General features: G+C 38.7%; 1 protein-coding gene across 1 annotated transcript in view; it reads right to left on the reverse strand.

Annotated features, from left to right (window-relative positions):
• Nucleotides 1-5,060: 5,060 nt before the first annotated feature.
• RNF2 (ring finger protein 2) overlaps nt 5,061-15,746 on the reverse strand; it is a 45,610-nt gene continuing 34,924 nt past the window's right edge. The window contains exons 3-7 of the mRNA XM_036273316.1: nt 15,380-15,540; nt 14,559-14,774; nt 9,287-9,559; nt 8,078-8,249; nt 5,061-7,552 (exon numbers count right to left, since the gene is read on the reverse strand). Coding sequence (XP_036129209.1) covers nt 7,451-7,552; nt 8,078-8,249; nt 9,287-9,559; nt 14,559-14,774; nt 15,380-15,540 — 924 coding nt within the window. The 3' untranslated portion in view covers nt 5,061-7,450. The remainder of the gene's footprint in view (nt 7,553-8,077; nt 8,250-9,286; nt 9,560-14,558; nt 14,775-15,379; nt 15,541-15,746) is intronic.

Below are 15,746 nucleotides of genomic sequence, written 5' to 3' on the forward strand. Positions count from 1 at the left end.
TGGCTACCAACAAAAGTGGCCATTATCCACTGCCGGGGCCACCAGAACTCCGACACCCCCGAAACTTAGGGGGACGCCTTCGCCGATCAGCCAGCCAAGGAGGCTGCCCTAAGACCAGTGGGGCACTAGAGATCCTTCCTGTCCTTCCGGGGAAAAGCCTCCCCAAGGAGCCCTCCCACACCCAAGAGGAGGGAGAACTTGGACGGAGGCTCACCTGCAGCCAGGGGCCACGTGGCTGGAGGCTTCTCTCCGACGGGAGGATCCTCTTGCCTGCAGCCCTAGGCCGAGAGCTGATCTCTCAGCTCCAGCAGGGCACCCACCTGGGCCAGACTAAACTCCCCAGTCTCATAGCCTGGGACTTTTATGTCCCGAAGCAACAGATGGATAGAATCTGAAATAACGAGATGCCCTGCCTGGGCCCAAGTCAACTCTCACCCTCGGGAAACAACAGACCTCGGGACCCGAGAACGAGGCACAGCTCCTGGTGACCACTGTGAAATTGACCTTACTGAGGTCACCCCTGGCCAATACAGCTACAAATATCTGCTTGTTTTCATAGATGCTACTCCCGCTGGACTGAGGCTTTTCCTACCAAGACTGAAACTGCAACCACGGCAGCCCGCTACTGCTCTCTGAGATAGTCCCCCGATTTGGCATCCCTCTAGCTCTGGGGTCCGACGATGGCCCGGCACAGATTGCTCAAACCACAAAACTGTTAGTTTTATGGATTACTTAGAAATTGCATTGTGTCTGCAGGCCTCAGAGTCCAGGACAGGTAGAGAGAATGAATAGGACATTAAAGGAAACTTTAAGCTCCACCTCGAGACGGGCGACAACTGGGTAAGGCTCCTTCCTTTTGCCCTCCTTCGTGGGCGCTGTGCCCCTTATCTTAAGGGTTTCACCCCATTTGGAATCATGTTTGACCGACCTCCTCCTATTCTACCCAAAATCGGGAACGAGGTCTTAACCAACCTGGGTACCATGACCTCTTCAGCTCTTTGCAGGCAATCCAGAGGCTGAGGGAACAGACCTGACAGCTAATCAAGGACGCCAGACCCCAACCGGGGACACCCCAGATACCACCACACAACTTCGCCCCCAGTGATTGGCTCTGGGTCAAGAAACATCAACCTGCTTCCCTCGAGCCTCGCTGGACTGGCCTTTTCCTGTTGTCCTGACTATGCCCACCGCTCTGAAGGTAGCAGGATGGAAATTTGGATTCACCACACTCAGGTAAAGAAAGCACACCCTGAGCAAGTACCTGAACAATGAATGGGCCTTACAGCGGATGAGGATCCCCTGAAGATAAAGCTCTCCAGGGTTTTCTCCTAGTCTCTTTCCTGACTCTGATCACCAGTAAGGCACCTACCCAATTTAGATGCACTCAAGGGCGGCCACTGCTATGAAGGTTCGGCCCCCACCTGACCCTTGGGGACCTACAAGGACAGGGGGACATGTTTCATCATCGACCTAAGCTCTTCCCCTTATGTGAACTCATGCAGGGACACTACCACTCTAACCCCATTAAACCCCTCGTCACAAGAGATTTGGGTCCTACCTGCACCCCCTGGGCCTTGGTTTGCTTGCGCCTCAGGACTGACTCCCTGCATCTTTCCCCTTGAAACCAAAGACACGTAGTCTAACATTATTCCACAGGTTTCTTTGTTTAGCCTTAGGAGAAACCTCTTGCTTTTATGCTAACCACTCTGGTGTCATTAGGGAAAGCGTAAGCCTGCTCAGAAAGCAGCTGAGCGAACAAGAAAAAAGCCGTCAGCCTCAGCCCCCAAGAACTGGTATGAGGACTTATTCAGCTGGTCCCCATGGCTCACTGCCCTTTCGGGCCCCTTAATTCTCCTCCTGTTAATGTTAACCTGATTAATCGCTTAATGCAATTTATTAGGGAAAGATTACAGACTGTTAGGCTCGTGGTCCTGAGCACTCCTTACCAGAGACCAGCCCACGGCAGAAGAAATTGAAGACACTTTACAATCAAGGATTTGACTTAACCCTCAGACCAGTGGGGAATGTGAAGGACAAACACGTGCTATGTGAACATACAGTAAAAATTATTCCATTAAGCAAGAAAGGAGACATACATCAGCCAGAGTTAACCATTATATAGTATAGTTAATTCATCCCTCAGGTGCAACGGCTGACCGCAGGTATCTGCTTCTGTACGAGCTTGCTTGCCGCAAACCTTCAGCCCAATTCCTTCACAGGGGCTAAGACAACTATATAAGCAGCCCTCCCCCTGGGCTCCGTCCCGTGTAGGATGGGACCGTCGCCCCGCAGCTAATAAGGCTCTCTTAATTTGAACCCAGTTCGGAGTCTGAGTCTGGTTGTCTCGTTGGTTTACAATAGACTGACTGTAAAGTCAACATTCTCTGCTGTGACCACTGTACACAGGTGTCCCCCATAAATGTATTCAGGGTGTCTGTGGATTCTATTACATTTTGAAAAAGAAATGTATTTTAATAAACACTGGCTTTTAATTACATTTTTTTGTGTGCATACAATTTTTTTTGGCACACCCTGTATTCTGCTTTGTTAGCTTCAAGGTCAGCTAATGGTTGGACAGAAAATACCATCAGTGCCCTGAAATAAGGTCAGCTAATGGTTGGACAGAAAATACCATCAGTGCCCTGAAATAACTCCCGTCCTTAATGCAGTGAAGCACTCTGAAAGTCTTGAAGTACGCCCTCAACACTCCCACATGAAGTTTAAACTGCCTTCGCTTTCACTCCTGTGGGAAGAGCCTCGGCATCGCCTCGGCCTCGCCTGGAGTCTTGCTTTCTGTCTTGGGCGCGCACCCCGCCCTGCACGTGCCTGTGGTCCTCTGGATCCCAAGGAGCATCTTGGAGCTCTTACAAACCCGCCACAGGCATGCCGTCCCTCAGCTTTTCCTTGTGTCTCAGCCAGCCTCTTTTTAGCCCCAAGCGGTATCCTGCCTGCTGCTGTGTTAACCCTGCAGCTGCTTCTGCAGCCAATGGGGCTGCTTGTACAGAAAGGTGTCAGGTCAGAAAGAATCTGAGAAAGGTTCTCAGTGAGACACCAAAGAGGTCAAATTGTGGCAATTCCCTGGAATGGGCTTTTGGGGGTGCTTCAACCCCCTTCCCAGGCTATTAAACTGCTCGTTTTCACAGCTACTATAGTTACAAGGCTATTGTTTTCAAGTCTATTCTGAATCTGGGAAAACCATGATAGGGCAATTTAAAATGTACAAAACTTGTTAGTTTTTACTGAATAAACACTTTTTAGATTGTTAGAAGCCTTTGTTAATTTTTAGAGTTCTTAAAAGACTAATTTTGACAACTTCTATAGTTCTCCTTGCTCTTATGAGAGCAGGTTTTCAGTTAATTTCCTTTTTTTTTTTTTTCATTTGAATAGAGGGTTTTCTTTTCTTTTTTTTTTTTTTGAATTAATTGTTTTGTTACAGATGTTTCCTTTTTCACCCACTGATTCCCCCTCCTAATTTCCTTAATTACTTTAATTCAGAAGCATTTCAAGAAAGCTATTTTTATAGTTATAACAACTGCACACTAATGAATATATCCTTTTTATTATGTTTCTAAGATTAAAAAAGCAAGTATTTCTAAACAGAAATGTTATGGGGACTTTAAAAATGACTCCTTTTCTCTTCGGCATTTCAATTATTTCAAGTTTAGTTATCCCAGTCAGAATCCTGAGCCTGTTTTCTCAAATGTACAAGGAAAATACTATCTTCCTCACAGGATTCAGAGGGTTTAAAGTGATATGTAAAACTATTACAAAGCTACAGTAGTGAACACAGTATGGTACTGGCAAACGGACAGTCATGTAGTCCAATGGAATATCAAACCCAGAAATAAACCCTCACATATACAGTCAATTAACTTTTGAATAGGCTGCCAAGACAATTCAAGGGAGAAAGGGCAGTCTTTTCAACAAATGTTGCTGGGAAAACTGGACACCCAAATGCAAATAAAGTTAAATCTTTATACAAAACTCAAAATGGATCAAAAATCTAAATGTAAAAACTAAAACTATAAAACTCTTAGAAGAATACAGAGAAAAATGTTCATGATACTGGATTTGGCAATGCCTCCTTAGATACGGCACCAAAAGCACAGGCAACGACAACAAAAATAGGCAAGTTGGACTTCAACAAAATTTAAAATTTTTGTCCATCAAAGGACACTATCAAGAGAGTGAATAGGCAACCCATAGAGTAAGAAACCATTTGCAAGTTATGTATCTGATAATGGATTGATATCCAAAATATATAAAGAACTCCTACAATAACAAAAATAAAATAAATAAAAATAGGCGAAATACTTGGATACTTCTCCACGAAGATATACAAATAGCCAATAAGCACATAAAAAGATGCTTAGCATCACAAGCCACTAGGGAAAGGCAAATCAAAACCACGATAAAATAACGCTTTATACCCATTAGTATAGCTGTTAAAAACAAAAACAAGTGTTAGTGAGGAGATGGAGACCTTGGAATCAGTGTACTTTGCTGGTGGAAATGTAAAATAGTGTGGCCACTTTGGAAAACTGTGATTCCTTAAACAGAATTATCATACAATCCAGCAACTTTACTCCTAGGTATATACCCAAAAGAATTTAAAGCAGAGACTCGAACAGATCCGTACACAAAATGTTCATAGCAGCATTATTCACAACAGAAAAAAAAGTCCATCAATCTAAGTGTCCATCAGCAGATGAACAAAATGTGTATATACATACAATGAAATGTTATTCACCTTAAAAAGGAATGAAATTCTGATACAGGTTACAACATAGATGATACCTGAAAACATAAAATATGAAATAGACAGACAAAAAGAACAAATACTGTATGATTCTATTTACATAAGGTGACTAAAGCAGTCAAATCTGAAGAGAGAAAGAACAGAGGTTTCCAGCAGCTAGAGTTGAGGGAGGAAATGGGGATTTACCGTTGAACAGTCAAGTTAAGTTTGTTTGGGAAGATTAAAAAAAAGTTCAGGAAATAGTAGAGAATGGTTACACGATACTGTGAATGTACTTAATGACACTAAACTGTGTACTTAAAAATGATTAAAATGGTGAATTTGGTTACATATTTTACCATAATAAATTATTAAACGATAATGTATCTAAAGGCCTCACCACATTTGGTGAGCCTTTTGTTCCTCAGCTGAGATGGTGGTTACAGAATTTATTTAGATAATACTTTATAAAATCTTGGTTGGTAGTGATGATAAACAGCACCCACTCCAACACACACACCCACACACACACACATACACCATCACACTCAATACTTTATCAAATATGTATACTACCTATCAAATATCTATAGCTATAGTTTTCAAAGGACTGCACATCCAAATGAATTCACTAATGATACAGAGTTTACATCCCCCCAAAATGACAGATAAAAACACATACAATTCTCTAAGCACAAAGCTTATATTCACAAGTAACATTTTGCTTAAAGACAAAATTTCAATTAATAATCACAATGGGAATTTAGTTATTTAATGCAACCACTAATCTAATGTCACCAATAAAATCTAAACAGTTATATTGTAAAACCAAGGTTATATTGAGTGGACATGCATTAATAGTCTATACACTGTAACATTACACCAGAAAAAGTAATTGAATACAAAATTTCCCTTGATTTTTGGTGGTTTTCAAATTTTATGACACAGATTACCAAAAGAACTATAAAAACAAATTTTAAATATTTTCAGTAAAATGGTAAAAAACTGAATACGCTGTCAAGTGTTCAAATTGGGCTCAAGATTTAAAACCTCACGCTGGCCCCAATCTGTCAAAAATGACAGAAATAGTTATAATGACTAGTTAGGTTTTAATTACAATGGTTTTAGAGGACTAGTCTCCCCTGGCATAAACCCTTTAGGGTTACTTTCTCAATGCAAACAGGTCTTTGTAAATACTGTGATATCAACTTGGAAACATACCTGTAATCAGAACAGGGATGAGAAATAACACACAAGTCCATCTTATTTCTGACCTGCCATCATAAAGCCTTCTGGGTCCAAACGACGAACACTGTCCCTCAATATAAAACCAAATTAAGAAGAGAATGACTTACCCTCTGGCTAACATTCTTCTACAGAATTACCTTTTACTGCATATCAAGGCAGGGCTCAAGCTCTGTTAACTTGCTTCTCCAGAGTGTAACAAGCAGAGCACCAACTTAATAACCCTATATACGGCAACCCAAAAACGAAACACTTTTCAAACAAAGGCAAACATTTTTTCCCCACTATTAGTTCTGTGTGTCACGTTATTCTTCACTTACATAGTTAACCACTTAAAAAGAATTGGGGAGGCTTTGAACATATCTTGTACTTTTTCATCAAGGCTAAAGTGCAAAATATCTCCATATCTCTGGTATTTTAATAGGAAAAATCATCAAACATACATAATAAAGGAACTGAAGTGACAGAAAAACTAATACAAAAAAAGACTTCTTTAAATATATACTTGGAGACTACATAAGACCAATATAATATTACTTTCTTCAGTGAAATCTGTAAATGAACCAAGTTCTCACTGAACTTGAGATTTTATTTGATTCTCTTTCCCAAAATCAGAAATTCCAAAATTAGAGGGGAGAAAAAAGGAAAAAAATAACATTGCATGACAATAGACACTAAGTTCATAAGGAATCTTTTTTTAAAAAATGAGATATTATGGAAAAAAATACCATGAAAACAATAATCCTATGAGAATTGATTTTTAAACACAGTAAATTTGAGCCTTGGTCTTCATAAGATACTACAGCTTATATAGAAAACTATAAATATACAAGACTCCAGGAAAAAACATCAAAATACATATTATTTCACATTCTGTAAGGCCTAAACTTTTGAAGGGAGGAAAAGGGATGGCCAACTGAATCTTAAGAATAGAGAACCATGCCCTGGCTGGTGGCTCAACTGGTTAGAACACTGTCCCGTTGTCCCGTATACCAAAAGGTTGCATGTTCAATTCCTGGTCAGAGCACATACCTAGGTGGCAGATTCCACCTCCAGGCGGGACAGTATAGGACAACTGATCAATGTCTCTCTCTCTCCCCTTCCCTTCTGCTCTCTCTAAAAATTGATAAAAACATATCCTCAGATGAGGATTAAAAAAAAAGAATACAGAACTATGAAAGTTCCTGGGTCAAATGGTACTCCAAATGAAACCATACTTTGTAAAGACATACAACTTAGATATATTTTTAAAAGGAAAGAATAAGTTCTGAATAACTGCAATCCCTTCCAAAAAGGAAATCTTAAATTAAGGGGAAAAGATTCTAATAGTGTAAACAAGGCTGGCTCAGGAAGAAAGCTGAACAACATATCCAAGATACTGTCCATAAAAGTAATGATGATACATCTTTAATAATAAAGAAATAGGCTATAAAAAAGTTCATTCTCCAGATTGGTTTTAGTAAAAGCTCATTTGTGCTCCTTTGTGGGTGCATAATAAAGTTCCATGGGTTTGTTCACTTTCCAGTATTTCTCACTGACCAATTCCAAAGGAAAAGAGCCATTTAATACCTAAAACAAAAACAGAGAGAAATAATTATGAAAACTGCTCAAAGCACAGTAATAGTGAGATGGAACATAGAAGTCCACCTTAAAAAAAATCTTAGGATAAACTTCTTGTCACTTATACTATTCATAAAACATATCAAAGAGTTAAATAACTACCCTGCCCTGGCTGGTGTGGCTCAGTAGTTAGAGTGTCGGGTTTGATTCCCAGTCAAGAGTACATACCTGGGTTGCAAGTTCAATCCTGAATCCCTGGCCTGCATCCAGGTGTGTGCAAGAAACAACCAATTGATGTGTCTCACATCACATCGATGTTTCTCTCTCTCTCTCTCGTCCTCCCTCCCTCCCTACCACTCTAAAAATCAATGAAAAAAATCCCTGGGTGAGGATCAACAACAACAAAAAATGTTAACTACCCTGTTCTCTTTCTCTTGGGGTGTCAGGATCCTGTCCTGTACCATTTTATTAGGCCCCACCCCACAACCTCCCACTCTCAGATGGTCAATGCACTCCTAGTTTCTAAATACTCACAGTGAACTGCCCACTGGCTGTTGCTATGTAAATGGTATACTGCTTCTCACTGGCTGTATCAAGGTTCATCTGGTTTGATTCTCCTTTGCTCCGAAGTTCTTCTAAAGCTAATCTCACAGCCAGATACTTGGATAAGTGATCAACAGTGGCATTACCAGAAGTCTTTATATATCTGGAAAAATCAATTATTAGAAATTTAATTTCTAGATTGATGAAAATGTACTTAGGTTATAGAGCTAATACATTTCTATAAAATGTAAATGTCTTAATTATTGACAAAATAGTATCAAAAATTTATTCATCTATTATCTAAAAATTTCTTATTGTAAGTAGACTATCTACCAGGCCACAAAAACATCTATAAAATATGATATAAAATGACAAAAATAAAACAAATATACACACAGTACTGAGGAAAAAGAACACACCCCTAAACCCCAATGATCAAAATTCTGCTGTGTTCAGCAGCAACAGTAGTAAGAATATGACCAATTTCTTATTCATCAATTTCTGATGTTTTAAGACTCAGCATAAAAGTGCTAATCTTGTGTTTTGAAGCTTGGTATTCTCATCAATTACTCAATGAACAAATATCTGATGCTGATCTGTACTCAATGGCAGGTGGCATGCTGAGATACAGTGGTCAAGTGGCCAAGCACACCAGCATAAATTATGGAGCCTACTGACACACCAGTACCATTGTTAAGAAATTTAAACGATCCTTTTTCCTCCTCTACAGAGGAAGGTCATTCCTTTCAGATATGTAAGTGTGGATGGGAAACATGGAGGAATAAAACCACCTAGGCAGCAAGAATATCCAAATGGCCCTGGCCGGTTTGGCTCAGCGGTTAGAGTGTCGGCCTGCGGTCAAGAGAGACCTGGGTTCAGTTCCCACTAAGGGCGTGTACCTCGGTTGCGATTTGTATCCGGCCCTGGTTGGTCATATGGGTGGCAGCCACTCAATGTGTCCCTGTCATGTCAATGTTTCTCTCTCCCTCTCTCCCTTTCTCCCTCTCTCTCCCTCCCACTCTATCTGAACAAAAAATAGAAAAAAAATGTCCTCGAGTGAGGATAAAAAAAAAAATCCAAATGAACCCTGCAAGTCAACTGGATGACAAATATTGTACTTACTTCTTATACAAAATTGCCTTTAAACTCCCAATTAAATTTTCTGAATTCAGATCATCTAAAACCAACCCACACACTTACCTGGTCTGTGCACTGTCATCTTTTTCCATCAGTGTGGGATGAGGCCTGAATACTAACTCAATTTCACTAGCACCATCCATTACTGGATCGATGGCCACTGCTGCATTGTTGTTATCAAGCTCGAGCCCAGAATCATCTGATGTTTTGGTCCGTTTGTTACTAGGCCCTGCTTCCTGGTTGCTGTGTGTGGATGCATTGCTACAGTGAGAACTGTCGCCATTGTCTTCTGCTCCACTGCCATTTTCAATCTGTTGTTTCTTGCCTCGTTGTAATCTAGTTAAGGAAACAAAAGAGGGATGCAGAAAATTTACATTTAGGCCTTTTTAATACATTGGTTTTGAAGCACGTTTACTGAACATTAGCATTCTTAAAAAATCTTAACTAAATTTGGTCCAAGCTAGATAATGGCATTTACTTCCCTCGTGTCCCTGAAAGGTCCTAAAGAACCTCACTCATACACAGGCAAACACTTAAATAACTGAAACAAATGTTTGTATTCACTCAGTAATTTTCTTTAATGACTATAGGAATGATTGGCAATCCTTATTTATATGTTGATACATTTTTTGTTATGAGATTTTAAATCTAAAGAAAGGCATGATTCAGATATAAAAATTAGAAAGTTCTGAGGGAATATATTTATGCCTCTATTTTAATTAGAAATTCTTACAGAATCAAAATTTAAGAGGAATGGTAAGAAAATCTGTTGACCTCACCCAAAGTCTGCCAATGAACTGCAAAATCATTCTAATGAGGAAAATGAGATGGTATCTAAATACAGAAGCAGCTCTCTAAAAATCTCAAATACTAAAAACCAGTAACTGAGAAAGGCATTTTGCATATATATCTTATTTACTCGACAAAACCATTGTCAAGGTATTATCATCATTTTATTGTTCAGAAAACTGACGAAACTGAGGTTTAAGGCCCATGGCTATAAGCTAGTAAACACCAGAACTAGAGCTAGGATATGATAAACACTGTCCCTTTCTCTACCAGTATATAAAAGAAAAAATGAGATATATGATGAAAAAGGAATATGAAAGAATGATATACATTTCTAAAAAGTGTCATCAAATGTTTATTGCCAGAGCAAGAAAATAATAGCTCACTGCTTAAAAAAGATGCTCAAGAAATCTTTAGTTTTTTTTCCCTCAAAAAAGAAAAAAGTACTGCTTATAAAATATATAGATCACTTCAAAACTGAGAAGGGATGACTAATATATAAAACAACAAAACTATGATTCAAAAAGATAAGAACACATACAATGGGATAACAATGTCTTAAAAAGGAAGGAAATCCTGCACATGCTACAACATTGATGAACTCTGAAGACATGATTCTGAGTGAAATAAGCCAGTCACAAAAGGACAAATACCTATGACGATACTTATATGAGATGTTTAAAGTAGTCAAATTCATAGAAACAGAGAGTGGTGATTACTAGGGAGCTGAGAAGAGAAGGAAACTCAGAATTATTGTTTAATGGGTACAGAGTTTCAGTTTTATAAGATGAAGAGTTCTAGAAACTGGTTGCACATCAATGTGTATGTACTACTGAACTATCTACTTAAAAATTGTCAAGATGGTTAATTTTATGTTAATCACAATTAAAAAAAAAAAAGAACAGGCCAAAACAATAACACAAACAAAAACTCAACATTGAAATGTAAGGGCTTTACTTAAATATTTCCTAAAATTTACAACTAAAGCAAAAGAAAAGTTATTTTAGTTGACTATAAAGTAACTAGCAGGGTTACTTGTCCTAATTCATTTATTTTTATCCCACGCTTTTCAAAACAAAAGTTTGAAGTGACAGAGCTGGATTAATTCATTTTAGGTAGCTTTCATGGAATGGTGTTGGGCCCTGGCCGGTTTGACTCAGTGGCTGGAGCAAAAGTTCAACTGCAGTTTGGTCCCCGGCCCTGGTCAGGGTCATGCAGGAGGCAACCAGTCAATGTGCCTCTCTCACATCAATGTTTTTCTCTTTCTCTTTCCCCCTCCCACTCTATCTGAAGATAAATGGTAAAGTGTCCTCAGGTGAGGATTCAAAAAAAAAAAAAGCTGGTTTGGATAAGGGACATCAATAGCCTATTATACTCTACATTTGTCAAATCATATCTGTAATACCACAGACTATTCTAGAGGTAGCATTTCAAGAATTATACTGACAGACCTGAATGTCACATGAGGAACAATTAGAAATGTGAATATTTAGCCTTCAGAGGAGCATAAAAATGTATATTTATATGAAATTATTTGAATAGTAGAAAAAAGCAGGATCTGAAATTAAGTATAGAATCCAACTAAGGTATTTTGACAACAACAGACCAAGTTTGCTGCACACAAGAAACTAATTTTATTTCACTATAAACAAAAAACTTAAAAAAAATATATCCATGCATTCGAAATATTTATTAAGCAGCTACTTTAAGCCAAGCATGGTTCCATGTCCCGGTGTTATAAGAATCAATAATACTGACACAGTCTCTACACTCTGAGGGTTTATATTATTTTAGTGCAGTAGATAATTGATAAATGTCAATGAAAAGTGCTGTAGAGAAAAAAGAGGCAGGGAGGTTAAGGAAGTAGAGAGTCCTGAGGTGAAAGAGGGAAGGAGCAGACTCCTGAGGAAAGTGAGCGAGTGTGCCATGAAGAGGAGGGTTCCTGAAAGAGAGAACATCAAGTACCAAGGTCCTGAGGCAGAAGCAAGCTTGATGAGTTTGAAGAAGAGTAAGAAAGCTGTAATACCCTGGTTGGTTTGGCTCAGCGGTTAGAGCGTCAGCCTGCGGACCAGAGAGACCGGGGTTCCTTCCTGCTAAGGACACGTGCCTCGGTTGCAGTTTGTCTCCGGCCCTGGTTGGTCGTGAGGGAGGCAGCCACGATGATATTTATCTCTCTCTCTTCCTCTCTCTCCCTCAACAAAAAAATGTTTAAAATGTCCTCAGGTGAGGATTAAAAAACAAAAAGAAAGCTGTAATAAAGTTGTCAACAAATGAAAGGAGCTCCTAACACTTACTCCCACCACTAGAAATGTGTGCACAAAATCTAGACTAGCCGTAAATAAAAGGTTTTGCAAAGAGAATTCTTTCTCCAGGTAAAAAACTAAGTTAAACAACCATTAAAGTCTCTCCAACTCTCAGGATTGTGTAACTCTTAAAATAAATGCATTCAAAATTTGATACTTTATAACTATGTATGGTATAAGTGGGTGGGTACTGGAAATAATTGGGTGGGGAGACACTTTGTAAAGTATATGACTGTCTAACCACTATGCTATATACCTAAAACTAATATATAACAATATTAAATGTACACTGTAATTGAAAAGCATTTTTTTAGTGTAATGCTTTACCTAAGTACAACTGCAGGTCAGTTTAATATAATTAGAATGGAGCCCATCTTTTAACCTCTATGCAGTGGTTAAAAACTGTACACCACTCCTGGAACCTTAGAAATACTGATGCCTGGACCCCAATCAGAGATTCTGATTTACTTGGTCTAAATTTAAAAGCTTTCCAAGTGACTCAGCCAAGATGAGAACTACTAAATATGGATGGGACTCTATTGGCATCTCCTACTTTGGAAAATGATGAGGCCTGAGTATATTAGGAGATGTCACAGAGGAAAAGACAATGGGATGAGAAGGCGTCCAGATTATGTAGGGTCTTAGAAGCCATCATTAAGGTCTTTTAACCTGAATGTTAATATCTGTTAGAGACTTCAAAGCAAACAAGAACCATGATTCGACTTTCAGTTTTACAAAATCACTCTGGCTGCTGTGCTGAGAATAGATTATGTGAGGGTAAGAGTGGGAAAGTATAAAGACTAATCATGTGGCTTTTACAGTACTTCAAATGAAAGACAGTGGTGGCCTAGACTCATCTAGATACAATACAGAGAAAGATAAAAATATACTTATTCACAGAATGGAATATGGAACGTGAGAAAAAAAGTGTGCTGTTGAGTGTTAAGGGTAGCCAAAGTTTTTACCTAAAGCAAGTTTTTAGGTAAGTTTTTTAAATACTTTCACTTACTAGTGAGCTCTCATATTTAAAAAAAATTTTTACTTATTGATTTGAGAGTGGGGCAGGGAGAGGGAGAGAGAGAAACATCGATTTCTTATTTCCACTTAGTTGTGCACTCACTGGTTGATTCCCGTATGTGCCCTGACCAGGGATCAAACTGGAAACCTAGCACACTGGGATAAATGCTCCAGACAACTGAGCTACCTGGCTAGGGCTATGCATAAGAAACAGCTAATAACATATGAAAGGAACCAGGAAAATATGGTCTCCTGAAAACCAGGTGAAGAAAACTGTTCAAAGAGAAATTAATTTGTTAAATGTTGCTAAGTAAGATGGAGCCTGAGAATCGGCAATTAGATTTCACAATGTAGACACCACTGCTAACAGTTTTTTAAAATAATTTTTCTTTAAAAAAAATTTTTTTTTTCTTTATTGATTTGAGAGAAAGAATGTCGATGAGACAGAACATCGACTGGCCACCTCCTGCATGGCCCCCACTGGGGATCAGGCCTACAACCTGGGCATGTGCCCTGACTGGGAATCAAACTGGCAACCTCTTGGTGCATGGGTCAGTGCCCAAACATTGAGCCACTCCAGGCAGGTGTCACTGGTAACTTTTAATAAAGGTGATATGAGTAATGAAAACCTGCCTACAGAGGGTTCAAAACGAAATGGGAGAAGTAGAGATTTACTGTAAACATAGACAACTCTTTTTTTTTTTTAATCCTCACCCGAGGACAGTTTTTCATTTTTTTGTTGAGAGAGAGAGAGAGAGAGAGAGAGCGAGCGAGAGAAACATCGACATGAAAGGGACACACTGAGTGGTTGCCACCTGCACGACCAACCAGGGCCGGGGACAAACTGCAACCGAGATACAAGCCCTTAGTGGGAACCGAACCCGGGTCTCTCTGGACCACAGGCTGACGCTCTAACCACTGAGCCAAACCGGCCAGGGCCATAGACAACTCTTTCAAGAAGTTTTGCTACAAAAAGAAGAGGAGAAAACAGAATAGCAGGTAAGTGGGAGGAGAAGTGGTTATAAAAGAGGGTTTTCTAAAGTTCTAGTATTTAAATGAAAACATTTAAATGATACCTGGAGGCATATATCACACTTGCATGAAAATGTAGTTAACACAGAACTACTATTTATTACTGTATTTTCTCTTTTTCAAAATGGAAGCTGTTAAGTAAATTAAAGTTTTGAAAATAATGGCCATCCTTTCTGGTCATCTTCCCCATATACCTGTTCATGGCCTGTATCTTTAGTCCTTCCTCAATGCTGTGACTGAGTGCTTGCTGGTTATTGTGCTTGTTGATCCTGGCTAATACTCTCTCTTGATGAGCTTCATATTCATCACGACTTGGATAAATTTTGCTGATGAGTGCATCAAAGTTTGGGTCTGGCCTTAGTGATCTTTTGGAAACTAGCTTTTTCCGACATGTAGGACATTCTTTATTGCTAAATAAAAAGAGAGAAAAAACAATGTAAACAATGCCAGTATCTTTAGGCTACAGACAAAAATATCTAGCTTCTGGAATAGTTATTATCTTTATTCTAATTTTCTTAAAAATCTTAGTAGGTAAACAAGATTTTGGAAATCTCAGGTATGCTATACTATTGCCTAAAGAAAAATTTGAATATTCCCAACAATAACTTATATATAACCATTTAGAAATAGAAATCAATTCTTTCCTAATATAAATTCCCCTTTCTGATACCCATGAAACACAAGAAAAAAAATAACCACCTATACTGTATATTAATTTACATGTTATCAATTCTTTTATTAAAACAGAATTCATAATGATATTTTGTATCCCTAAGAAGTAGAAAAACCATGGTTTCATGCTGTGTAATTTTCTCAAAATAAATGCACATTCCATAAATCTTTTAAAATTGTATAGTCAACTATTTCAAAACAAAGATTCTCAAATAATTAAAACCTAGACTTTAGAAAATTTCCCAATTCTCAAATAAATACTCCTAGAGAATGTTTTTCTCAAAACCAATAGAGCACTGTCCTGGTATAACTGAAGTACCTAATATTACTCATTTCAACATACCCACTTCTGAGGGCTGTGATGATGCAGTCTGCACAAAAACGATGTAAACACTCCTTTGTAGTCATGGTGTTCTTCAACATATCCAAACAAATTGGGCACATTAATTCACTGTGCAGACTTCGAGGTGAAACCACGATTTCCAAGCCATCTGTTATTGCCTCCTGTAAAAGAGGCAATTTAAAATTTAAATGTTAAATGCTACCTGTATTTTTATTATGGATAAGTTCAAATATACAAAAGTACTGAGAATTACAAAAATGAACATCTACATACGCATCACTCAGCCACTACCACTGTCAACTCACAGCCAATCTTGTTCCGGTACAATTTTCCCCATTTCCCTTCACTCCCCCAACTCTGCATTATG

The sequence above is a fragment of the Molossus molossus genome, unplaced genomic scaffold, assembly GCF_014108415.1.
Source record: "Molossus molossus isolate mMolMol1 unplaced genomic scaffold, mMolMol1.p scaffold_m16_p_20, whole genome shotgun sequence".
Classification (NCBI taxonomy): Eukaryota; Metazoa; Chordata; class Mammalia; order Chiroptera; family Molossidae; genus Molossus; species Molossus molossus.